We start from the raw sequence: 25,745 nt of genomic DNA on the forward strand, positions 1-25,745 counted from the left end.
GTCTCAGATATGCATTTCAATCTGTTTTGTATGCAATTTGGAGGGAGAGAAATAAACTTATTCATGGGGATAAGCTCCTGCCTATTCAGGTTTTAAACCGCATGATAGACAAGGGAGTTAGGAACAAGATTAGTCTCTTGAGAAGAAGAAGGTTAAAGGGAATGGAGAACTTAATGCAATATTGGTTTTGTACTAGATTGTAGTTGGTTGTATTTCCTTGAACTTTTAGTAGAAGTAAGCATTTAGTTGTATGAAGGTTTTTTTGATGAATAAATTTAACATTCATTCAAAAAAAAAAAAAAAAAAAACTCTTATGCATTAAACAACAAAAATATGGGCATATAAGTTTGGTTATTGATGAAAATGTAAAATCAAAACTAAGAACATAGTTGTAACAAAACTTTAAAAAAAAGCTCTTAACATGTATCAATTTAAATTTTTAAAAGAAAAAAAGAACTATTGTGACAAAGAATGAGTGTGTAGTAATATATAACTAGAATAAAAGTACAAGACTGGAATGAATCAATGTCCCAAACTTGTCTAGTGGATTTTCCTTTTAGATTATTATCTAGTGTGTTTTTTTTTGTTTGCGAGTAAGATTTGGTGGCTTGAGGTAGAGCAAGACTAGCCACCAAACTCCTAAAGCATATCCAAGTTCATATGTCTTGTTTCTATCACCAGTCTACCGACCACATGGTCCCTTCTCACCTTATTGAAAGTTATATGCATTAAACAACAGCAAATATGGGAATAGAAGTTTGGTTATTGATGAAAATGTAAAATCAAAACTAAGAACATAGTTGTAGGAAGAGGTATGACACTATTCAAACAAAACTAATATTGAAAAATCTTTATACCATGTATCAATTTAAATATTGAAAAGAAAACAACTATTCTGACAAAGAATGAGTCTAGTAATAACTTTTAACTGAGTAAAGCACAAGACTGGGAATGATTATGAATCAATGTCCCAAACTTTTGTCTGTACAACCAACAACAAACTCCTACACAACTCAAAAAACAGAGCACATGAAAAAATACGATCGTCTAATTAAGCTTCCTCCGGGAAGTCAAACCGGGGCTTCTTCTTCGCCGACGGCATCGGGCTCATCACTTCGTCGTCTCCGTTAACCGACGAGAACTCCGGTACAGGAGGGATGTTCAGGTCAAACCCACGGTGACCGCTGCTGACGTGGCTGGTGGACCCCGCTCCTTCGGAGTTAGCCACTCCGCTGCTGCTACTGTTGTTGTTATTCCCTTCGTAGTGGCACCGCTTGTGTCCGCCGAGAGCTTGGCCGGAAGGAAACGACTTGTGACAGATCGAGCAGACGTGAGACTTCCCGCTTCCCGTCGTCACGGCGGATGTGGTCGACGTCGATAGATCATCTCCTCCGCCGGATAGAGTCTGTGACAAGTTTTTTCTGTGACTCGCTTTGTGTCCGCCGAGTGCTTGGTAAGAAGAGAAAGACTTGTCGCAGACGCTGCAGCTGTAGGTTGACGACTTCTCAGCCACCGTCATCGGAGGAAGAGGGAGAGGGTTACGGTTGCTGCTGCGATCGCCGCCGTCACGAGCGAGAAGCAAGAGGCAGAAAGCGAGATACTCTTCTTCCGTGAGGTTCTGGTGGTGGAAGTCGGATCTTGATCGTTTAGATCGTTTACCTTTGGTCCAGTGCTCAACGCCATGGAATCTTGAAGAATCTTCGAACAAAGGAGGAACCGGAGAAGCTAATCTCGGTGAACTGATAGCCTCGAGCGCCATAAGTGGACTAGAATCTGAAGATCTCTTTAGGAAGAACAAGGAGGAGAACTTTGAGAGGCTTTTTTGTGATGAATGAATTGAAAAGGGAAGAGTTGTTTTATGTTGAAGAAGAAGTGAAAGAGAGTGAATACAAATATATAGAAGTGAAAGGTGAATGGGAGTGTGGAGAGGAAGTTGCGTGACAAGTGGTGGGAAAGTACAAAGAGTGAAGGTGGGTGTTTGGTTCGACTTAGTAGTAGTAGTACACGTGTGGAAAGAGTGGCGATGAGATGAGAAAAAAAGGAAGAGGTCGACTGTAAAGGACTTTTTCTTTCATTTACTTTTCGATGCCATGCCGCCTTGCAAGTTGCAATATTCTAGAGAGTTTCTTTCTGTTTTGTTATGGTCATAGTCATGGTCATCCTCTGCTACACGTTTCGAGTTTTCTTAACTATTTTCAAGAAGATAGAAATTTCTAACTACTAGTAGCTAGTTGACCAAAAAGAAAACAGTTATACCTACTAACTAATACTGATTTGAAAATCATCTAGATACAGAGTATCATTTGAAGTAATGGATACTTGAGTCTGAATGGAAAATGTTGACTATATAGAACCTTTGAACAGTATTGATACTGTAAAGGTAAAGTTTAGGAACAAAAGAGAAGGTTGAGACGTTGCATGAACAAAGACTAAAGAAGAATACTATTCTCCTAGTCTAGACGGTCAAAACCCAAAATTAGAATAAAAGTATTTAAATCGAACGAACCAATTTGTTTGGTCTAACATTTTTTTTGTGGAAACAAACTACATTGACTTGAAAACAAAAGAACCATCTTCGACTTTTCTTCACGCGGTACTTTTTAAACCGTCCAGTTTAATTGCTTTTATTTGACGCAAACACTTAACCGGATGACGGCATTCGAGCAGTGGCTAAAGATAAAGTCGGAAGATATGGATGGATTTGACGGCCCCTAATTCACATTGAAATGCTGGAAAACAACGGATAATGATCCGCGTATAAACTATACACTGCACATTACGTGTCGAGTTCTTTAACCTTTGATTATCACACAATAAACGAATGGGTTTTTGTCGTTATTTTCCGGGGTTCTCACCATGGAAGTGTCGGCCACAGATTATTATGGCCACGTTTTGATCATGTTAGTGTTTTCAGTTCTCTAACTTCTATCGTAAAGTTCCTCACTGAATTTATTATATAAAAGATATTATGTGTATTATTATAATGAAACCAGAAAAGTTAACTACTTTTTAATTTGTTACAAATGGAACTCACAAACGAAAACCACAACATCAAATCATCTAAGAAGAAGCAATTTGAACAGATTCGTGATAAGAGGATCACATACCAATCATGAATCGGTTTGAGCCTAGCTGCTATAAATTCTCTTTGAAGCTATGTTGCAGTCATCTATTTGAATTATTTGGTTTTCAGCCAAAACATGGTTTATAATTGACGTTAACTACACAGGTAAAATAGTTGTGGTATCACAAGGTCTCGCTGTGGTATGCAACTATGCATCTCTGTTTTGGATGGTTTAGATCCAGATTCGAACAGTGCATGACACACCCCAGACACGTGAGTGTTTGTGTATAAAGAAAAACTTGAAACCTGTGACTTGTGAGGCAAATATGTGATGCAGAGAAACAAAAATGTGTTTGTCGGCGTGTCATCATGCATGGGTCACGCATTGCCTTTTGAAAAAAAAACAAAACTCACAAACTTCCAACCTCTAACATGTAAAAAGTGCCAAGACACACTCAAAAGTGATGCTTATAACTCCACTATTTTTATGCGGTTGGTGTCTAGCTTTTTTGGATTAGAAACGAAGATAAACGAAAAATTTTGGACGGTGGATAGTGTTTGTTGTACAGTGGACGTTGTGATTAACTTCATGTAGACATTATTTATTATAGCCTTTATAGGTACAGTAGTTGGCATTACTATGATACTGTTAGACTAAAATTAAACGATTGGAATTGATAAATGAATCGGTCTCCACCATTTTAAAACGCTAATTCTTGTTCCACCCGTCGTTTTCAAATCCTAATTGTATATTGTTGCTAGTATCCGCCACAAGTTATGTTTGGTTTCAGAGTAACTAAATCTCAAATGAAGATGATTGTGGTATGATCATAGATACTTTGATCATTTGACAATCAGAAATTAAAGAATGAGCATTAGAGTTGTAAGTAGGGCCTTGGGGTCAGTGGAGGTATTCTATGGGCAATGCGCGTTGGGTAATAATGTCTGGGTCTATTTGGCCCACTCTGATTGTTTTTGGGGTCAACCCATGTATTACTTGACGATAAAACATTACGGTTTCTTTCACATCGCAAATGTTACAGTAAAATATGGGAAAAAGTGCCCATCCAACATAAACTTTACGCGTCGTGCATATTCTTTCACGAACTTTGTAGTAGTGCGTATTCCATACTGAACTAAACAATTTTTTTAAAATACTATATGAACTTTATGCGTCGTGTCTATTCCTTCACGAACTTTATAGTAGTGCGTATTTCACATTGAACTAAACAAAAATTCGAAAATACTACATAGATTCTCAAAATCGTGCTTATTTCAATATTGAGTATTAAATGTGTTAGTCATCCGTTAATTTCTCAAAACAACGTCATTTTGTATAAATTTTGTGAAATTAAAAATTAAAAATAAAATATACTCTCAAAATCATGCTTATATAAATTGACTGTCAAGGTAATAGTCATCATTGAATTTATCAAAATCGTTTCGATAAACTAACGGATGACTAACACCTTAAACCGTCAATATATAAATAAGCACGATTTTGAGAGTCTATTTAGTATTTTTTGAAAGACTAACACTTTTGACGGTCATATATATATGTTGACCGTTAAAAGTTTTAGTCATACATTAATTTATCAAAACAATATCATTTTGGATAGATTTTGTAAAATTAAAAAAATTAAAAAACGATGAATAATTTCATAAAATTTAACCACAATAAAGTCTTTTGGTAAATTAAAGGATGACTATTACATTTGACAGTTAATATATATAAGCACGGTTTTAAAAGTTTATATTTTATTTTGATTTTTAGTTTCACAAAATTTATACAAAATGACGTTGTTTTGAGAAATTAACGAATGACTAACACATTTAACACTCAATATTGAAATAAGCACGATTTTAAGAGTCTATGTAGTATTTTTTTATTTTTGTTTAGTTCAATGTATACGCATTACTATAAAATTCGTGAAGGAATAGATACGACACATAAAGTTCATATAGTATTTTAAAAAAATTGTTTAGTTCAGTATAGAATACGCACTATTACAAAATTCGTGAAGGAATAGACACGACGCGTAAATTTCATGTTGAAATAGACATTTTTCCGTAAAATATGTTTTGAAGTTTGAGAACACATGCGAAATGCCAATCAATAAAAAAAGAACGCATGCGAATTAAGAGCATCTGCAGCTTGGATCTCTCACCCATCTCTCGTAAACTTTTTTTGCAAAATGATGAAAGAGAAAAAGAAAACGAAAAAAGAGAAGCAGAAACGTTTCTTCTCCAAGAGACCAAGAAGACACGAGAAGAAACTTTAGTACCAGGTGTTAGCATATCATTGATTCAAATTTATTTATTTATTTAATATTTAATTATGTTTTTAATTTATATTGTTATGAAAATAGATGATAACTTGGGAGAGATAATTTGCTAATGATATTCTAAGAGCATGATTATCCGTAATCTGGGTTTTGGTTTCTTAAATTTTTTTTGTCTGATTTACAAAAAAAAATTAAAATTGAATTAATCGTGGACCACCATGTGTCAGTAAAACCCGCAAACATTACAAAAATCCAAATAAATTCGACTATTATTTGGCGACTTCATCATCGGTTTTGGTCTTTTTGTGGATCCCCTAAGAAACTCCTAAATCTCTCCCCATAAACATGGTCTAAGAGACCCTATTTATATTCCCAAAACCTTTTGTCGCCTAAGACTAAAAAAGATTTGTTGTGCCATCATCACTTTTGTTGTTTGAGTACTTTCATATGTAACTAATTATGGTATCGGAAAGTAGAGTTCTATTCTATCAAATGACTTATTGTTATTTGTTTCATTGAGTAGCTCTAATGTATCTTTTGAATTCTTAAGGATAGATATGTGAGGAACGAGGATTCAAGATTTTTAAAGGGTGCACGGTTTGAGCTCGAGTAAGAAGTTTCAATGGATTTCGGAAGTGTATTAAGACCTAAACCTAAAGTATCTCATGACATTTGAGAAGCTAAATTCAATTATGTACTGTTTCAAAAAAAAACTTCATTTATGTACATCATTCAGAAAGTCAACAATTTAATGGCGACGGGATATTTAACTGTTTGATTAATGGATAAAGACGCTGCTAAAGTACAATTTAATGTCCATTATTACTTGACTTTAACGTATAACGAAAAACCCTTATACGAATAGTATAATCAATTAACGGGTTCATTCTCATTGCAGGGGTGTGTACATTTGTCTTCCACCAAATATAAAATAGCGTGTCGTATTCGAAGTTCAATTAATCTACCAATCATACTTTTTGTACTTTACAATTATCATACATCGGATCATATTATATAAGTTTCGGACCACAACTACTAGTTAGTAACTATGTATTTCCCAATTTAATGGAATATGAATATGAAGACATTCTGACTTTAAACCAGACAGGAAAACCAGCAGTGATCATGCCAGAACAGTTTAGTTACATTTTAAAATATCTTTATAAAGCATGCATGCTATAAAAACAATAGGCCGGAGAATCATTTCATTTGCTAGTTAAAAATAAAATGTGATTATAGCATTAAGATTTAAGAGTATCAAATGGTACAGTATAAACGACACATTCCATGAACCCGTGCGTATATGCACGGAACTCGAATGTTAAGAGGAGTAATCAGTTTAAGAAGGAATGAAAACAGATAGGCAAATCCGTAAGATGCATTAACCCGTCCTCTTAAGATCGAAACTTGGAGACAACTTAACATATCTTCAAGCTGTGATTTTTATTTTAAAGTTATGAAGAAGATTTTATGTGGGGATAATCTTAAGACATACGAACGAGTTTGAATCTCATCTTGTCGGAATCTCCAACTTTATTTTGTGCCGTCCTAATATATTTTAAATATGTTTATTTATCTTTTATCTCATCGATATACATACCTAACTTGACTTTTTGTAACTTACAATTTGCCTCCCTGCCATACCAAAAAGATAAGAAGCTCAGATAATTTTTAAAAGTTATTAAACAGTCAACTGTAATACATACAAATAAGCTTATTCTTAATTTTGGCATGCCCATAACAAGGTTAATTAATTTATGCATATATATATATATATATATCATTGGTAAGCATGCATTTATATAAACATATGATAGAGAATGTTGAATTTTCTCTTACTTGCATCTAAAAAAAAACAAATGTTAAGTTCTTATAGTGGACGACGGTATTTGTAAAAAACTAAATACATACAAAGTTTCTGTACTTGGGCGTATTCATACATATTATTTATCTAGAATTGTGTTCTAATGGTTTAATCCAACACAAAACCAAAAACATACGAACATGCATATTGTTTGCGTTAAAATGAGCTACGCAAATTAAAGCATTGATGATCCATATTATATATTGATTACACTTTGACTTCTGATTTTGTATTCTAAACTTACATGATTATAGAGAAATGAGCACCGTGAGAACATTTCTCAATCAATTTATCTCATTATCCACATTATGTTTTTGTAAAGTGTAGTTTATAAATATATCTACGCAATTATCATTTTTTTCTTTCTTTTTCTTTTATAAAAAACTCTATCGCCTGATCCGGTTGAACTCGAAAATAATGCATTTAGTGGTAAAGAGTAGACTAGACACGAGTTTAGAATATTTTCCGAATAATACGAAATTATTAATATATACAAAGGCGTTTGAGTCTTCAGGTCGAGTTCGAGTCGGTTCCTTTCGGATACAGGTTCTTTCGGGTCCTAAACGTTTGGACCCAACAAATACTTCTAAATTTTTGGTCTGAGTTTGGGTCGGTTTTTCTCGGACTGTGGTCGGTTCGGATCTATAATTAAAATACTTATAAAATATCCATAATTTTTGGGTCCATACCGGATCCGGGTCGGGTTCGGGAATTTAAAATTTTAAACACACAAAAATACACAAATTTCATCAAATTTAATCAAAATATGTCATGTATATCTAAAATCTTATAAAATAACTTAAAATAAATAATTAAAAATTAAAAGATTTTTTTTTTTGAATTTTACATTTAAAACTTCATATTACTTGAAAATGTTACAAAATAAGAATAAAGATTGTTAACAAAAATATATTTCAACTAAATCATAAAACAAAATATAGAAAATAGAACATAACAAAACATAGTTTTGGATATTTATGTTTTTAAGTCGGGTATGAATAGGTTCTTGTCGAGTCAGATCTATTCGGGTCGGCTCTTTTCGGGTTCCGGTCTATTCGGATTATTTTTTTTGGTCCGGATCTATTCGGATAAGAAATTTTTGGACCCAACAGATAATTCTAAATGTTCGGATTAGTTCCGGTTCCAGTATTTTCGGATCAGTTCTTCGAATCCAGATTAAAATTCTCAGGCCTATATACAACTTTGGATAATTCTTACAAGTGAGATTTTTATATGTATATATTTCCTAACAAAATGAAAAAGAAAAAAAACTCACGACTTCAACCAAATAAGTTATTGATGCCGGATAAACCATGCTGCATCTTCTCCCAAAAACAAATTAGCTAAGAGAGACCTACCGGACAATTACTAATTTAAGGTTTAATATGGCATGGATTAACAAGTTTAATTTATTTTCTTGTTCTTTGAATGTCGTTGATGTTGCGATAATGATTCAATTAATCGTGCACTGGCGTGGCTATATCTTTTATTCTTCAGCTTCTCTTGTGTGGCCAATCTTAACTCTCTCTCGCTATTATACTAATCTCTAACCAGCATATACATATATATGAATGGATGGTTATATAGGAAAAGATTATATATTATAATGTGTCGTGAAGGATCAAAGCCGGTTTCATCTTTCATTGTCGACCCCACAAGTTGACTGATCGTGTTCATCATCATGCATGGCTTAGTTTCATTTATTTTAATTACGACTTGTTCACGACACAAATGATTGTAACAGTTTAAGAATCTCTTGATTTCTCTTCATCATCACCAAATCTTCCTCAATTGAAATATTCTCTTCATCATCAAGTGCATCTCCAACCTATATATATACTTGCACAAGAGCAAGGACTATCAATCATATCAACAAACGAACAAGGCGAAAAAAGCAGGAGAAAGACAAGAGTTGAAGGTTAGAGCGATGGATGTTTTTGTTGATGGTGAATTGGAGTCTCTCTTGGGGATGTTCAACTTTGATCAATGTTCATCATCTAAGGAGGAGAGACCCCGAGATGAGATGCTTGGCCTCGCTAGCCTTTACAATGATCATCTTCATCATCATCAGAACAATGCGCTGCCTTCTGATCATCATGCCTTGCTAAACCCTGATATGTTTCCATTTTCCGCAATGACGGGAGGAAATCTTCCGACCATGCTTGATGATTCTTGGGAACAAGGCCAGCTCCAAGAAACAGTTACGCTTAAGAGGAAACTACTTAACGTAGAGAATCACAATACTTACTCTAACTGTGACGTCACAAGACAAGTAAGTGCAAGATCAATAATATATGATATTTACTTTTATTCATTGTTACAAGGCAATAACTAAATACAACATCATCATTAACGTGATATAGGAGCTTGTCAAAGCCAAGAAAAAGCAGAGGGTAAGCCAGGAAAGCAATACAGTCGACGAAAGCAACACTAACTGGAGAGATGGTCAGAGCCAAAGCAACAGTTCAGATGATGAAAAGGCTTCAGTCACAAGTGTTAAAGGCAAAACAAGAGCCACCAAAGGGACAGCTACTGATCCTCAAAGCCTTTATGCTCGGGTAAGGGAACGTGTGAAAATTAATACGATTCTATCTTAAAACTAGTTCACAATAATTTTAAAAAAGTAGTGGATTTTATTTAATTATTATATACGGTATTGATTTTTGTAGAAACGAAGAGAGAAGATTAACGAAAGGCTCAAGACACTGCAAAACCTTGTACCAAACGGGACAAAAGTTGATATAAGTACGATGCTTGAAGAAGCGGTCCATTACGTGAAGTTCTTGCAGCTTCAAATCAAGGTACGCAAATTTTTAGGGTTTTGTTTTTGTTAGGCTTTATAACACATCTATCTATATATGTTGACTAACAAAAATCCATATGTTATAAATGTAGTTGTTGAGCTCGGATGAATTATGGATGTACGCACCGTTGGCTTACAATGGACTCGACATGGGATTCCATCACAACCTTTTGTCTCGTCTCATGTGAAGTACTTACACAAAGTTACAATCTAATTGTAAAGAAACCGATTTAGAACATATGAATCCCTTTAATTTGACCCTACCAGTGCGGTCTACTTCGGGAACGGACCACTTTCTCTGGTTGTTCATTCTGAGATTTTTTGTTATTATTTTAACTTCTTTCTGTCTTTTTCTTCATTATGGTTCTAAGAACTTTTGGTACTTTATTCTAATGTAATTATATCGTTACAAGATGAAAATGTCAACTGGGACCAATAAAATAACTGTCTTTTGTCTTTTTCTAATAACAGTCTTTATATAAATTCGACAACAAATACAATATAATTGAAGTTTTCAGCGGACAAACCCTTTGAACCGATTATTTTTGCAAAAGGATTGCAAAACGAGAGACGCCATGCTAAAGTCTTTTGATACAAAAATCAAACAATATCAAAGTCTTCATATCCATATTTACTATGAATAATTGTTCTTTGAGTTTTAGAGAAAAAAATCAAAATGATTAATGAGAACAACCCACACATGTTTTAGTCTTAGATGTATGTGGATATGAACTACAAAAAAAACAACATCCTAGTGTTTATCCAATGTCATATCTCACATGAAATATATGGTCTCTAGTACCAACTCAAAAACCAAGTACCGGTACTTGCTTATAGAATCATAATACAAAAAAATATCATTAAACCTTTCAAAATCTTCTCAAAGCAACATCTTTCTCCTATGTTTTACTATCCCTCTTTTTTCTATGGATAATTTGGAAATCCGTAAATGCTAATTTATATGAAAAAATTAATGAAAAATAGTGAAGTATATACCCAACAAAATTAACAAGTATATTGCACATATACATGTTTATGACTTGTGAGAAAGCATATAAGAATCAAATACCTTAGAAATTACTGTTCCAACAAAAAAAAACTAGAAAATTAGAGCACATTTAAACGGTCAAATACGGATCGGTTTAATGTTCAAAGGAAAACGATTTCGGTTTAGTAAAACCAGAGAATGTACCGTGATCCTCTCAGCGACAAAGAGGGTCTTAAAACATCAACAAAGAGGCAACTCAGGCAAGGGGAACGCAACTCTCTCTCATCTCTCCGTAGATGCCATGGCTTGCGCCGAGCAGCCCCTCAAGAAGCGTCGGCTGTATGATACAGTCCATGAATCTCCGCCTCCACCACCTCCGCAGCTAGAATCCCCATCCACTTCTACGCCCGCGAGCTCGATCCCCGCTCCGGTGACGCCGCCGCCTCCATCTCAGGAGGAGATTCAGACGAGAAGCAGGAACAGAGAAGAGATTCGGAGAGTGCATGAGTGCTATAAGCGTCTCAAATCTTGTATCGGCCAGAGAGATGGCAGCCGCTATGCGGCTCTTGAGCAAGCTTATCGATCCCTAATCTCCGCCTCTAAAGGTTCGTTTTTTTTTCTTTCTCGCTATTGTTAATTGAATTGCGTGAAGATTAGGGTTTGGAGCAGACATATCTTAGCTTTCGAATTACTTTACTATAAACTAATTAATCTGCTCTTAGCATTATGACTGTTGTGTCTGAAGTACTCGTGGTTATAGATTCATTATCTCTGCTACATACATGCAAATGTGGATACAAAGTTCAATCCTTTGTCTGTAGTTACAAGTGCAAATGTGAGAGCAGAAGAACTTGTTCTTAGTTCTCTGCACTTAACTATGTATCATCTGTAGTCTATGATAAAACCATATATATGTTGGTTGAGACGTATTTTTGTTGCTCATAGTCATCTCTCATGTGTTCAATTTCATTTGATGTCATGTTACCCTTCTCTAGATTCCTTATGTATCTGCCGAAAAGTCTCAGTACTTGGGGTTATATACGTAAAGTGTGCAGTGTAGGTGTGTGGAAACCGTTTTATGAGAGGAAACTAGCTCAATACGAAACTTAGTTCTAAAAGTAGAATTTGCACTCTCTAGTACACCTCCCTAGAGTCATTTTTGCTGTAAAGGAATATAAGCGTTATGATGAAGTTTACTGGAGTAATGATTTTGTTAGTTGCTTTTGATTGCAGGTTGTACTAGCGTTAAGCGTCTTGTGGCTGATCTTGTTCCGCGATATGCACTCTACTGCCCTACTGCTATCGGTGATGCAGTGCAAGCTGTCATCGACATGCATAACTTCAGCTTGGAACCATTAGATAAAGGACAAGATGCTGATGGTGTTGCTTTTCAAACTGCTAAAGCCTGCATATTTGGTCTGGTTGACCTTTGTTCTGCTGCTTCTTCAAACAGAACATCATCACCAGGGGCTCGGGATATCTGCTCTGCTGTTTTCAGAAATGTGTTAACCTTCTTTGTGCTGTCCTTTGAGGGTAAAGAAATCTTCCAGATAGTTGATAAGAGCGATTTGAAGGTGCAAGATCCTAATGAAGATTTTTCTCAGCTGATGCAAAAACTTTCAGATGGAAACTCCTTACCTTTGGTTAAACTATCCCAGTTTCGTGTCTTAGCTTTACTCAAAGTATTCTTTAGCTTCCCCAAAAATTCAATTGCCACTTGTTTTGGATTCTTCGATTCATCATCAACGGAGGATGTAGCCATGGGGAAGTATCTCATTACTAATATGACAAAAACGATTACTGATATTGATCCCGCTAGTAGTGAACCGGAACCAGACGAGAATTCTGGCCAGACAGATTCTAACAAAATAGAAGCTACTGTCAAGAATGCGGAAGGGTTGAGTGGGATCCAAGAAGCATCCTACAGTCTAAAGAGCTGCTTGTTAGGAATGGTAATACTCTTAATAGTGTAGGATAAGTTGCATTTGTGTTTTGTTGTTGACTTAATTTCCTTAGCATTACAGTCATTTGCTTGACTAGAGTGTAATGGGTGTGTGCTGCTAAAATCTGATAGTTTCAAATATCATTCATGCAGGTTCTTGGGAAGAGTCTCTCCATTAGTAGGTGGGCCTTCTTTAAGTACAAGAATATATGCAGCTTGTCATCCTTCATAGATATATCCAGTGCTATTCCTTCTCTAGAGGCAATGTTTGCACTTGTCGGAAAAGATATCAAGTTAGAAGATTGTCAAATGGAGAGTGACGAAGATGATTGTGGAAAATTTTCAGCTTCACATGTGAAACCTCACAGTTCTACGGAAAATGATGTCCGCTCTAGTGCTGGATCGGTTTATGATGCTGGAGGTTCACGATCTATGGAATTTGAGACTGCTGACCAGAGAGACTTGTCATGCGGTAGATCTTCGGTCCCAAGGGGATTAATAAACCATCATACACCATCTCCTTCCGCAAGAGTGCCTTCAGACTTAAGGAGTAACTCTGCAGATGGTAGGAACAATTTTATTGTTGGAGGATCACCTGCTATTCAAGCGGCGCCCCGTGGACCTTCATCAGGGAAAATTATTTGGTATCTGGACGGAGACCCTAGTGCTTATGACATTTTTCCCGCTTCGGGGCAGCTGTGGTTAGGGTATTTAGGACCAGAAGAAACTGAAGGTCATCTAAGGTTTCAGCTTGATAGGTACGGTCCAGTAGACCGTTTCTTTTTTGATCCAGTGAAAGGCTTTGCCCTAGCTGAATATAGGAGTATAATTGATGCAATCAGAGCACGAGAATATCTGCGAGCCGAATTTCCTTGGCGCATTAAATTTATGGATATAGGAGTTGGTGCAAGGGGGTCTTTCAACGGGGTAGCATATGGTTATTGTACTCATTTGTATATTGGAAGCATCTCTAGCCAGTGGGAGAGGGATGAAATTGTCCATGAGTCACGGCAAGCACTTTATAAGGGACCTCGCATGGTGACTGACTTGTACTACGAACATGCCCTATTGATGGAGTTTGATACACCTGATGATGCTGCCGTTGTCATGGCCCATCTCAGGTTTTTTCGTGGAGAAAAGAGTAAATTTCACATGGCATCAGCCAATCGTCCTTTGCCTCATGAAGGTGGAGTAAGGTTTGTCTCTCTTCCTCCAAGCTATGATTTCTTTGATGACACTAAATTTTTGACGTTTTAAGTGATAAATATCCATACGAGATTTTTTATCTTCTCACACACACTCACGCGTCCTGATTTTTGGTATATTTATGCACTTGGTGTCTTTTTCCTTTGGTATCTTTAGTTTGACGAGGAAGTTTCTTGTCTTAACAGTCATCCAGAGAGCCACCTTCAAATGCCTCCGACATCAAAACCGGATAGTGGATCAGGGGAATATGTGTCCCCCTTGATGAGTACGGATAACCACTGTAATTCTGTTCCTCCTGGAGCTACCTTTCAGCAAAATTGGCCTGCACAAGGAGGTTAGTTTTGTATCTTATCTCTTATGGATCATGGATGATTTCTTGTGACCTCCAAGATTTGTATATGAATTAAAGATCACCATTCCTCAGTTTCAGGGACTCCATGTGTGCCCATGCCAGCTCCAGGACAGGCTGCTACACCGACATCTCAAATTCCTCCATCTCCGTTTGTTCAACAACCCACTTACGCTCCTCCAAACACCTCTTGGGACACAAGATCTCTAAGCCACCAAATCTCTCCAAGTGGTACTGCAATAGCAACATCGTCACAGACTCAAGGACCTCCACCGCAGCCGGTTTCAGGTCCATTTGCGCCGCCTCCCGTGCATCCAGTTTCTCAATCACAAGGACCACAAGTTCAGCAGTTTGATCAGGTGTATCCACCTCCGCCTTTAGGACCTTCATTACCCTCTGCGACACAGCCACCGCCACCGCCACCAGAAATGATGCCACTTCCGCCTCAAGCTCAACCACCTCCTTTGCCTCACGCACATCCACCTATGGTTCCTCCGCCTCCTTGTAATCCACAGTCTCCTCCCCCCTTACCTCCAAAGGTCACACAGTTGTCTGAACCGGATGCTTATGATCATAACGTAGAGCACCATTGGCAGGGTGTACTGTCCAAAAGTGGAGTTCATTACTCCACGATCGTTGCTCAGAGATTGGAATCAGACATTTGTAAATATACAAATGGGTTTTCAGAGGCTGTGCAGTGAGTGTAACAAAACCTCACTCTTATTTGATGCCATTCTGTTCAACTTATGTGTCTTTCTCTTATAAATAATCAAGTGGGATGTGCGATGACATTCGTTTTCTGGCTTTCTACTTTCTGCAGATGGCCAGTTAAATTGGATATGACCAAGCGCACGGATATGAAGAAAGTAAAATCGACTTTCACAAACACGCAGCCACACCAAGTGAGTTTCTATTCTTTTGGTTCTCTCCCATGTACAAAGCTACTATCTTCTTACGGTTTGAGGAACTTTTGTATTGCAGAGAGAGGTTTGTCAGTTAATTCCAGCAACTTCCAGCGATCGTAAAGGGGTAAAATAAAAGTTTTAGTTTCGCTGTATCAGTTAAACCTATATGGCTTGCGTTGCAATAAAACTCTTCAAACTCGCATTAATTTTTTTTTTCATGTGGCAGCTCCAAGATTTCACATCATACTTGAAGCAGAGAGATTGTGCAGGTGTGATAAAGATACCTGTAACAAGCCTTATGTGGGCGAGGCATCTCTTTATTCTTCCCTACTCGGAAGAGACATGTTCCATGCTTTCAGTCACCCCGAGCTCCTCTGAATGTTTGATCGGTTTGGTTTTGCCCAAGGAACCAAATGCTGAGTGCTCGTGACATATAGAGATCCTACTCATGTATCACAGGACAAAAGTAGAGTCATTGCTCAAGATAGTTCGAAATCAGTTTGTAAATGATGAACGTACTAGTGGTGTAATCTCACTCTTTGTTTCAAACCAATTGTACATTGGTGTGAACTATAATTAGCTGTTGAAGTATTGTTATCACTTTGGCATCTTTCCTCTAGATACACTGTATATTAGTATTCTGGTCAGATGTTGTGAGTATGCGTTTTGGTTTGTGACATTCTTCAACCAACAGTTAACGCTCAAACGCAGTTTTACTATCTAAACGCTATTCAGGGAATTCCAATTGGACTGAATGATGGCGTATATCTGCGGCTGCCTCTCTCCCGCCTAATCTTGTGATAGAAACAATCATGTATCACTGGCAAGATGAAAACATCAGATACAACCCCATCCTGCGGACACAGTTTCTGTGAAGGAGTGACCGCCGCTTCTTCTTGACTGATGGTGGAAACACCAAAGAGCTTACGGATGAAACTGCTGTAGTTATGCAATCCAAGATTAGTCAAATAAAAGACAATCCCTGAGAGTATTGGGAATGGTTTCTTAGCTGCGTGTCTTGAAGCCTATAACCAGAATCCAGAAGAGTTATACAGAGGATTCTCGAAGGAACAACACTCCATGATGATTTGCAGCGACTGGAGACTATGCCACAATCTAAATCTATTGCAACTCTTAGAAGCAAAGACAAAGGAAAGCTCATCGATTCTGATACTAGTAGAGCTCTGGTATCTACACGGATGCTCCGATCACATTTCTAGCTTCATCAGAGAGGAAAGCAGCCTTACTTGCACAATATGAGTAGGACAATGAATACAAAGATGACCAAGCAAGAACCCTGAACCTTCTTCTGCTTCAAAGTGGGGAACCAGGAAGAATCCTCAATTCTATGTCAAAGATGGTAAGAACTACAATTATTTAGGGATTTTTTTTATTTTATTTTCTTGTTATACGGGAACAAATTTAATGGTTACAAAAGTAAAGAAAGAAGTACAATCTTTCACAGGTGGTCTTCTTCTTTGCACGTTTCATACTCGCAGAAGCCTCTACTTCATTCTGAAAATCCATCCCAAAGACAGATGGCAAAGTAAGGAGAAGGACAAATATAATAGAATAAGAACAAGAAGCAAAAGATGATCATTCATACTTGCCATGATCAATCTTATAGGCTTTTCGTACCATTAATCACCAAAAGAAAGTATGTATTGAGGATGATGTTCAAGACATGAGCATAAAATTGCAGATATCATCAGGAGTTCTTGTCTCTTTTCCCAGAGCTCAGTTGTTAAGGCATTTTTTCATTAGTATACACTGTAGTGTCATGATTTGTTATAATATATATACTTTAAACACATGGTTTAACTTTTTAAGAAGCGAACCTAATTGTAATATAAATACTTATTCATACATCTGAAAAGAAATTTAAATATATTTTACTTGTGGTATTCAAACAACTACACGGGTTGTGAGGTCTACGTTATGCAAGAGATGAGAGATCTTAATGGCACATGCTGGAATTCTCTTTTTATCTTATCTATAAACTTGGCCTCTTCCCACATTTTTAAGTCTAGATGTCTTTATTCATTATGGCTTATGAGGATCAACCTTATTTGCTAATCCCTCCATCGCATTTAACCAAGTACTACTAATTTCGAATAACGACAGTAAAATATTAAATGTTGGATTACAGATTTTTTTTTTTGATAAAGGGCTGGATTACAGTGAATTCAAAACATAAAAGTAGAGGAAATATTTAATATCAATTACTTTGAGTCGAAAATCAGGTGTTAATCAAAAACAAAAAAAAGTTCTATCTATCAGGTAAATTACATGAAAACAATCAAAACATTGTGGTCTAGGGAAAAAAAAATCAAAACATTGTGGAATTTATTGATAATTAAATTTTAGTGGATTTAAAAATTCAAATATATTATGTATTGTTAGATTAGTTTTTATTTATTTATAACGACTGCTTTTTTTTTATAACGACTGCTTTATTGTTAGATTAGTTATTAAATTCAAATTTATTAATACAAGTTCGAATAAAGTGTTTTCAATCTCATAGATTATTTATAGACTTGATTTAAGAGTGAATGTTAATAGATTTTGGAAAATTATGCTAAAATAGAAAGTTACTACATAACTTCTAAGAATTAAAAAATATTATAAATTAAAAAAGTTAAAATAAGATCTATAACATTTTTTACACGAGGGCTATAAAATTAATAAAACGTAGGTGTGTCCAAAATTAAATGAAATCATAGTCGTTGCCAAAAAAAAGTGAAATCATAAAAGTCACGTCGGCATATCAGGATCCAACGGCATACAATTAGCCACGTGTGAGAGCATATTCCGCAGATGGGAAAGGTTTGATTCTTCTTCGAAATCACCGAGTCGAGAGTCCGCTACGCCTCTTTAGTCTTTGATATATAAACAAAAACTCGCCGTTCTCATCCTCACGTTTCTCTTTCTTCGTTCCGTGGCCCAAAGTCTCTGAAACTTTCTCGACCTCTCTCTCTCTAATCTCTCCCTGAAAAGAACCCTCTCTTTAATGGATACATCGCCTCTCCGATCTCATTCCTCAACGTTCTCCTCAAGACTTTTGTTGCTCTTCTTCTGTAGTATTCGTGCTTCTTCTGTTTCCCATCGTAATCCTTGTAATTGACTCGGAAGCTCTATAACTTGCACCGCTTCGTTGAATAGTTGATTTTGGATTTGATATAGGAAAAAACCATGGGGAGGAGTAAGCTTCTCTTCTCGATTTTTGAATCTTTTTTTTGATTTAAGTGGTTTAGAGGAATGTTTGATTTATTGTTTTATTATTATTGGCAGAGTCTCAGCGTAAGAATGTCCCCATGGATTTGTTTGATAGTGATGATGATACAAGTAGTATAAGCTCTTCCTCCACCCTGCGGTCTGAGAGGCCGACCGGCATGGATGAAGTTCAGGTTCACAAAGATGTTTTGTTGGATCAATCTCTCGATGCTCTCTATGAGAAAAGGTAGAGACTTTCGTTGTGGGTTTTAATTCTTTGCCCTCAAAGCTTTGAGCTTTATTGCTTGTGTTTTGATCAAAAACTGATATTTGGATTGTTTTCTGGATGTGAAGGAGTTCAACGAGAGAGCAGGCTTTAGCCTCCATTGTTGATGCTTTCAACAGCGACTTGCAGCTTGAGTTTGTCGAAAAGAAGTAACCATCTCTTACTCGTTGCATTTCAATCACTTTTACATAATAATCGTAGCAGTTAGCAATTACCATCTACATGCTTAGCTTACATATTAACTAAGAATTAATCATACCTTGTACATATTAACTAATTTGGTGTTCGGTATTGATGACACCTGATTGATTGTATCTCACCGATGCAGGTTTGCCACTTTATTGCATCAGTGTTTACACTGCACCAAGAAAGGGTCTAGCAAGGAGACCTCTTTAGCATCACATGTTATTGGTTAGTCTTCAAGTAACAGGCAACTTCAGTAGTTTTTATATTGAGCTATATTAATAGTTAATGTGGCGTTTGCAGGGTTGCTAGCACTGACTGTTGGACTTGGGGATCAATCTCAAGAGATTCTTGAAGAATCCGTCACTCCTCTTTCTCAGGCCCTTAAATCTGGCCGTGAAGCCTTGAAAATAACCTCGGTAAGGATGTTCTGATAATCGAGTAGTGTGTTATTCTGTTAAAAGTTTCTAAATAAGGCTCTTCTTGGATGTACCGTTTTTGATATCCTACCGTTTCACTGTAGATTCTTGAGTGTTTAGCAGTCATAACCTTTGTTGGTGGGACCAATTCGGAGCAAACTGAGAGATCTATGCAAATAATATGGCAAATGATTCACCCCAAACTAGGTTCTAATGTATGTATCTTACTCTTTTCTCATGTTAAACCGAGAGATCTATGCAGATTGTATGTTGTTTAATGTAAAGTATATAGTAGGCTCACATGTAAGTTGGCTTCTTGCGTAGGTTGTTGCAACCAAACCTTCACCTGCTGTGATAACTACTGTTGTCTCTTCCTGGGCGTTTCTGCTCACAACAGTTGACCGATGGGCCCTAGGTCCCAAAATTTGGCAAGAGTAAGTGGAGCGTGAGGCATTTTAATTTGACCTAGTGTCACTTACCAATGTATGTATAACTGATTAGAAATATTGATACCGCTACAGGACCGTAACTTATCTCTCCTCACTGTTGGAAAAGGATGACCGATCTGTACGTATAGCTGCTGGTGAAGCGCTTGCTCTGATATTTGAGTTTGGAACTCTAGAAAAGTTTGCTGCCGAAGCCAAAGAATCTGCTGCTAATGGATCGGTGAAAGAAGGAAGTGTGTCACAGGAGGCATTGATTCACATGCATGGCCTGAAATCCAAAGTCGTTAATCAAGTTAGGGACCTCTCTGCAGAGGCAGGTGGTAAAGGTTCTGCTAAGAAAGATCTCAACACACAACGTAACTTGTTCAAAGATCTTGTTGAATTTCTTGAGGTATTGCCTTCACCTTTTCTATGATATATTGCTCCTGATGAGGTTTATGTTTGGCTCCCTTGGTTGGATTGTTATATGTGATTTGTTGTAATTAATGATGATTAGGATGGCTACGCACCTGAAACCTCTACAAAGGTTGGAGGAGACTATTTACAGACGACAACTTGGTATCAGATGATACAGGTTTCTCTCAATCTTTATGGGACTTGTTATGTTGTTTGTCTCTTTATCTTCTTGTGATTGGTTTTTAACATGTACATGTTGCTTTTCAACAGTTAAATTTCTTAAAGCATTTCCTTGGGGGTGGCTTTATCAGGCATATGCAGGTCTGTTTTCTTATTTGCCAAGTGTCACACACTAAGAGTCTTTAGGTTTGGTTCTTTAAAAGCTGACTCTTTGCTGTTTCTTCATTCAATATGGCAACCACAGGAGAATGAATTCCTTCATGATGTATTTAGTTTCACTCCAAAGAAGATTGGTGGACGAGGTTCTACTATGTCTAGTGAAGAAAAGGTTTGTTTTGCGATCTGCATGTTCCTCCTCTTTGGTTCATTGATTTGTTTCTGGTTTTAACCATGAGCGGTATTCATTAATGGCAGAGGATGTTTAAATCGCCAAACTCAGCTCTCAACAAAGCAAGGACGCAATTCCTGAACAAGCAGAGGATGCTAGCTAAGGTATTAAATAATATATAAAATTGTGGGTGTTCTCTTGGGGATTTTGTTGTTCATAATGTATAACGGAAGTGTGTTTTTTATTGTGATTATAGAACATGAACGATGGGCATTATGCAGCAACGGTGGAGAACGAATGATTGACTTCTCACTATTGATTTTAAAGCTATGCAAAACTTTGCTGCTGTCTTTGTTGTTGATGATTGATGTGATGTACCCATAGAATCACTTTTGCTGTTTCTTCTTATACTTCTTTTACTGTCGAATGTTATTACTGTGACAAACCAGTTGTTGCTCTCGGAGAGCCATTTGAACAATTGTACGTTTAGCTGAGATTCAGAATTGAAATCGCAGATTTATACCAGTCTGTGTAACCAATAACATGTGTTTTGGTTTTCCTCTTGATCTTCTAATCCCTATGATTCCGGTCATGCATTCTTGGTCTTTTTATCATAAAAGAACACCAACAGTTCTGTGTCTGAACTCTGAAGCAACAGCCTATATTGCTATCCTCCCCTTCAAGCTCTCACATTGCCGCTCTCCCAAAGTGATTCAGTTGCAGTTGAAGATTTTGGTAGGTCTACACCAATACTGGTTAGTCTGTTCTGTACCCACTAATCAATCTCGTATCCGTCTCGAATTTTTTAAATGTTCTCTCATGAAGCCAATCACGAAGATGCAACGGAAATGTGGAGAGATCTGATTTTTTTTGCGGTTCGAATACGAAATACCAGCTTGTACAGTCCGTTAGGTCCGCATAGGCTCTGAAAGTCTTCAGCAAGTTTGAGTACAATTATATTCGTCTATGGAGTGTAGAAAACATAAACTGCATCTTTTTTTTTTTTGAACACACTTGCTTTTTGTTTTCCATCGAGTTTTAATTCATAGGTCATAAACTGCATTGTAGTGGTATGAACAAACTCTATTTAACTAGCAAACATATCGTTTTACACAACAAACCATCATAAACCGCATGATAGAGATACTATGAGTGCCAAGATTGCACTCGGCACAACAAACATGGAAGAAAGTCAGAAGACTGCCCGAAACTTTTGCTTCTTAGTCGCTCCAATTGTCTTTATCTTCGGCAACTTCTTCATCTTGCACCTGCCATCGACACAATCTTGATCATAAACACATTCACAACACGAAAGAAATTGAAGTAGCGACAAGAATATTAAAGCTCAACCATTTCGTCTTCCATGGATCCACCTGGTGACCACACGAGTATTTGTCTATCTGCACCACTTGTGTATAGCTCCTATGAGCAAGCATTACAAAGTCATTCGGATTCAGAGGTGTTTTCAAAACTTCAAATGACTCTGGAGATTTGGAAAGATTTGAGTTATACCTGATCAGTGGAATTAAAGCAGCAAGTGTGCACGCTTTCGTAGTGTCCACGAAACATCATTGTTGTTCTACCCGACCACATGCCAAAAGCCTTATAATACACAATTGCAGCGAAGAGTCATTGTATAACGCAAGTAATGGAATGAGAAAAGATTTGATAATGAGAATATAGCAGGTTGATGAGACTACCTTCACAGTCTTCATGCATGGAACAAACACAAGAGCTGGATCATCGCTTGTAGCTAACTGAATCGCTTTGCTGGTCTGAAGGCGCCCAGTTTCAAAGTTCAAAAGGGTATTGCATCCAGATTGAGTATCCCACAGCCTTATTCTTGAATCAGACCCTAAAACATATTATGCAAATGCAATATAGTACATTAGACTCTGAACGTGGAGGCATTTAATCCCATATAGCATCACCAAATTTACAAATAGTAATCAGTTCTTGCAACCACTTGATGCATATATTATAAGAATTAATCAACGGATGCTGCCTGTACCAATTTATGGTCGTTCAAATAGATACCCTAAAGTACAAAGAAAGTAGCCATGACCATAAGAACCTTACCAGCGCTAAGAAGATACATCCCATCGTTAGTTGCCTTTAATCCAGTAACAACACCGTAATGAGCCGTGGCACGATCTAGAGTAGACAACATTCCAGGATGAAGTCTCTTCTGTCTAGGCTTCTCCACTGAAGGTTTACCGCTAGATGATCCCTTCATATTATGGCTGCCCGTGTGTTTACTCTGCAGCGTCTTCAGCCTATTTTTGCCCCCTGAAGAAGATTTTTCAGCTGAAACCTGTATGTATGAGAAGATAATAGAACTTACTAAAGGACTCCCCTCTCAAACAAAACAAAACAGATATTGAAGTCCTTTAGACACGCAGGGCTAACTAGATATACAATGACAAGAACAAATTCGGTTTGAACAGACCTTACTACTAACCGCTGTATGCTTTAAAATCGGTGGCCGAACCCCAAGTTGTGTAACTGATTGATCTAAAACACGGAAGCATCCAGCACGTCTGATGTCCCAGAAGCGTATAGCACCATCACATCCCCCAGTGTACAAAACCCACTCGCTGGAAGTAGACCATTCCACCGACATAACACCATCTGGCGTATCACATAACACCAAGACAATGAAAGCAAGAGTCTATAGTATCTACTAAGATAATGCGTGAGAGAATGCTTCTGAAGCAACAAAAGGAAAAATTAAAAAAAAAATAGCCATACCACGGTGACCAGATAAGGTATGAGAGAAAGCTCCAGAAGCTATATCACAGAGGCGAACCTGAACATCCTCAGTGCCAGCAGCAATAAGCGTGTGAGACATAGCCAAAGAAGACATGGCAGTTCTATAAACCTTCCCAGGCATCTTAAAATCCACAACCGCCTACCAAATAAAAAAAAACAATCATTAAAAAAAAAGAAAAGAAATATAATCTTGAAATTTGACAAATCACAATCAATCAATCAGACCTGAGCAGTATTGGTATCCCAGACTTTGACGAGATGATCAAAAGAACCTGTAACGAAGAGGCCAGTGTCAATGGGATACCAAACAGCAGAAGAAACGGCAAACTTATGCCCATGTTCATGTCCCTTGTCCACACTAAACACACACTTGTGCTTCCCTATAAGACCACTTGCCTCTGTATCAGTCGCGCGCTGAGTGTCGAACACGGCAGCTGAACCATCCGATGCTCCTGACAGCAAGTACCTCCCTTCCGTCAAATCAACCTGATTCAGTTAGTTAGTTAAGTTAGTTAGTTAGAGTTGAAAGTTTGAAACTTTTTTATTAAAGTGATTATTATGTACCTGAAGGGAGTTGACGGAGCCACGGTGAGGAGAAACGAAATCTTTGCGATTAGAGAGTTGGAGAGAGGAGACGCGACGCGATTTGAGTTGGTTCGCGAAGGAATTGGGAGGGGTTCGACCGGTTTCTCTGGCTTGGATGGCTTGCCACATTCTCCTAGCATCTCCACTTTTTATTCGATTTTAAAGTTTGAAGCTTTGATCATGCTCCACCTCGATAACCCCCCCCTTTTTGATCCAAGTAAGGATTTTTGATTGATTGATTGATAACAAATCTGAAACTAAAAAAAAAACACTTAAAGAGAATATTTAACTTTTTCTTTGCGTCGGTGAAAACCAAAAAAAGTACTTCAAGCCGCTGTTGACTTTTTATGCACGTTTTTAAATTATGGAAAAGGTATAACTTTTAGTATTATCAAAAATGTTATAAGTATGTGATTTATATTTTAATATTATATATTGTGTAACTCTATAATGTTATTTGTTAGGATTTTTCGTAGACATTACTAATATATAATTATGTTTTATACATTTTAATTTTTTACTAATTATTACCACATACTGATATACTTTAAGTTTGGTAAAATAAATTTATAATATAAAATAATTAAATAAAAGATCTCGTTCATTTTTTTTTAATTCTACATTTTGTATAAAATATATTTTTAAAGTTATTTATTGATACAGTAGAAAATATATCGTTTTAAAATAATTTATATTTTCCAATTTGTGTTTAAATAATATCCTTTAGCATTTATTATTTTAGTATATTGCAGGATTTTTATAAGTAAATACAATTTAAGTAATTTAACCATATTATTTTACTATATTTTATTGATATATGATTTTTTGAATTTATGAATTAATTTTTTATTCTTTGGTTATTAACATAAATTTGAAAATATTAAACCACTTTGATTTTTACAACATATTTTTGTGTTGCATTTCAAAACATATATACTTCATCATCTATGATTTTTATATTTTTAAAATTTTGTAATATTATCATTTGAATTTGAAATATTTCTTTTAAATTTTATATTTGGTCTATAAAATTTTGAAAATTACGTAACTATTTTGAGCTTGAAAAATTATATAAATTTCAATTTTTATTAAACTAATGCATTATTTATTTTTTTAAATATTTTTTGGTAAGATTTTTTATTTTTTCTCAACTTATATGGTTAAAATTCAAAATAAACATTAAATTTATAAGGTAAATTGTTTTATTAGTATTTTTAATTAATTATTAGATTTCAAAGTTTTAAAATAGAAGATTTTATAAATAACACTTAAACTAAAGGTTAGTAATATATTATATATATTTATATATAATCATTTTAGATAATATATTATTGTGATTTTCAAATTAAATAAATAGATAATATGTTGTTGTAGACATAAACGTTTCAATATGTCAACAATTTTATTTTCCTATATAAAATATTACATAATTTATGAAATTTAATAATTTTAAATGGTGGATGATATTATAATCTTTTTAAATGGTGAATTATAGCTTTTAAATGTTAATTTACCAATTTATATTATTTTC

The 25,745-nt window shown here is 36.2% G+C and overlaps 5 protein-coding genes and 1 long non-coding RNA gene across 8 annotated transcripts; 3 read left to right on the top strand and 3 right to left on the bottom strand.

Annotated features, from left to right (window-relative positions):
* Positions 1-815: 815 nt before the first annotated feature.
* LOC108808206 (zinc finger protein ZAT10) lies at positions 816-1,868 on the bottom strand. The gene has a single exon (XM_018580407.2). The coding sequence runs from the start codon at positions 1,757-1,759 to the stop codon at positions 1,052-1,054; it is 708 nt and encodes a 235-aa protein (XP_018435909.1). The 5' UTR covers positions 1,760-1,868; the 3' UTR covers positions 816-1,051.
* A 7,118-nt stretch (positions 1,869-8,986) lies between these two features.
* LOC108859908 (transcription factor RSL3-like) lies at positions 8,987-10,280 on the top strand. The gene is made up of 4 exons (XM_018633813.2): positions 8,987-9,485; positions 9,577-9,771; positions 9,883-10,014; positions 10,109-10,280. Exons 1-4 carry the CDS (start codon positions 9,141-9,143, stop codon positions 10,202-10,204), a joined length of 768 nt encoding a protein of 255 aa, XP_018489315.1. The 5' UTR covers positions 8,987-9,140; the 3' UTR covers positions 10,205-10,280.
* A 984-nt stretch (positions 10,281-11,264) lies between these two features.
* On the top strand, positions 11,265-16,006 carry LOC108810765 (uncharacterized). Of its 2 annotated transcripts, none has more exons than XM_018582857.2 (8): positions 11,265-11,609; positions 12,238-12,956; positions 13,100-14,142; positions 14,338-14,486; positions 14,577-15,198; positions 15,322-15,403; positions 15,483-15,530; positions 15,633-16,006. In XM_018582857.2, the coding sequence occupies exons 1-8, from the start codon at positions 11,306-11,308 to the stop codon at positions 15,834-15,836; spliced, it is 3,171 nt and encodes a 1,056-aa protein (XP_018438359.2). In that variant the 5' UTR covers positions 11,265-11,305; the 3' UTR covers positions 15,837-16,006. The 2 variants fall into 2 exon arrangements, with proteins under 2 accessions (XP_018438359.2, XP_018438365.2); XM_018582863.2 differs by having other exon boundaries at positions 14,583-15,198.
* Positions 16,007-16,764: 758 nt separating this feature from the next.
* LOC108810782 (uncharacterized) lies at positions 16,765-17,281 on the bottom strand. Its single transcript, XR_001943182.2, has 2 exons — positions 17,045-17,281; positions 16,765-16,921 (listed from the first exon to the last, which is right to left on the bottom strand). It is a non-coding gene; the product is annotated as an uncharacterized LOC108810782 (long non-coding RNA).
* A 1,034-nt stretch (positions 17,282-18,315) lies between these two features.
* Positions 18,316-21,382, top strand: LOC108809184 (uncharacterized). The gene is made up of 13 exons (XM_018581323.2): positions 18,316-18,608; positions 18,698-18,866; positions 18,974-19,054; positions 19,234-19,316; positions 19,392-19,507; positions 19,612-19,722; positions 19,832-19,941; positions 20,029-20,344; positions 20,450-20,527; positions 20,620-20,670; positions 20,774-20,857; positions 20,944-21,021; positions 21,114-21,382. The coding sequence occupies exons 1-13, from the start codon at positions 18,599-18,601 to the stop codon at positions 21,156-21,158; spliced, it is 1,332 nt and encodes a 443-aa protein (XP_018436825.2). The 5' UTR covers positions 18,316-18,598; the 3' UTR covers positions 21,159-21,382.
* A 454-nt stretch (positions 21,383-21,836) lies between these two features.
* On the bottom strand, positions 21,837-24,470 carry LOC108809168 (WD repeat-containing protein ATCSA-1). Of its 2 annotated transcripts, none has more exons than XM_018581312.2 (9): positions 24,194-24,470; positions 23,855-24,115; positions 23,609-23,768; positions 23,319-23,488; positions 22,937-23,171; positions 22,558-22,712; positions 22,370-22,459; positions 22,208-22,279; positions 21,837-22,125 (listed from the first exon to the last, which is right to left on the bottom strand). In XM_018581312.2, exons 1-9 carry the CDS (start codon positions 24,341-24,343, stop codon positions 22,078-22,080), a joined length of 1,341 nt encoding a protein of 446 aa, XP_018436814.1. In that variant the 5' UTR covers positions 24,344-24,470; the 3' UTR covers positions 21,837-22,077. The 2 variants fall into 2 exon arrangements, with proteins under 2 accessions (XP_018436814.1, XP_018436806.1); XM_018581304.2 differs by having other exon boundaries at positions 23,307-23,488.
* Between the last annotated feature and the right edge of the window lie 1,275 nt (positions 24,471-25,745).

Source organism: Raphanus sativus, chromosome 1 (assembly GCF_000801105.2).
Source record: "Raphanus sativus cultivar WK10039 chromosome 1, ASM80110v3, whole genome shotgun sequence".
NCBI classification, from domain to species: Eukaryota; Viridiplantae; Streptophyta; class Magnoliopsida; order Brassicales; family Brassicaceae; genus Raphanus; species Raphanus sativus.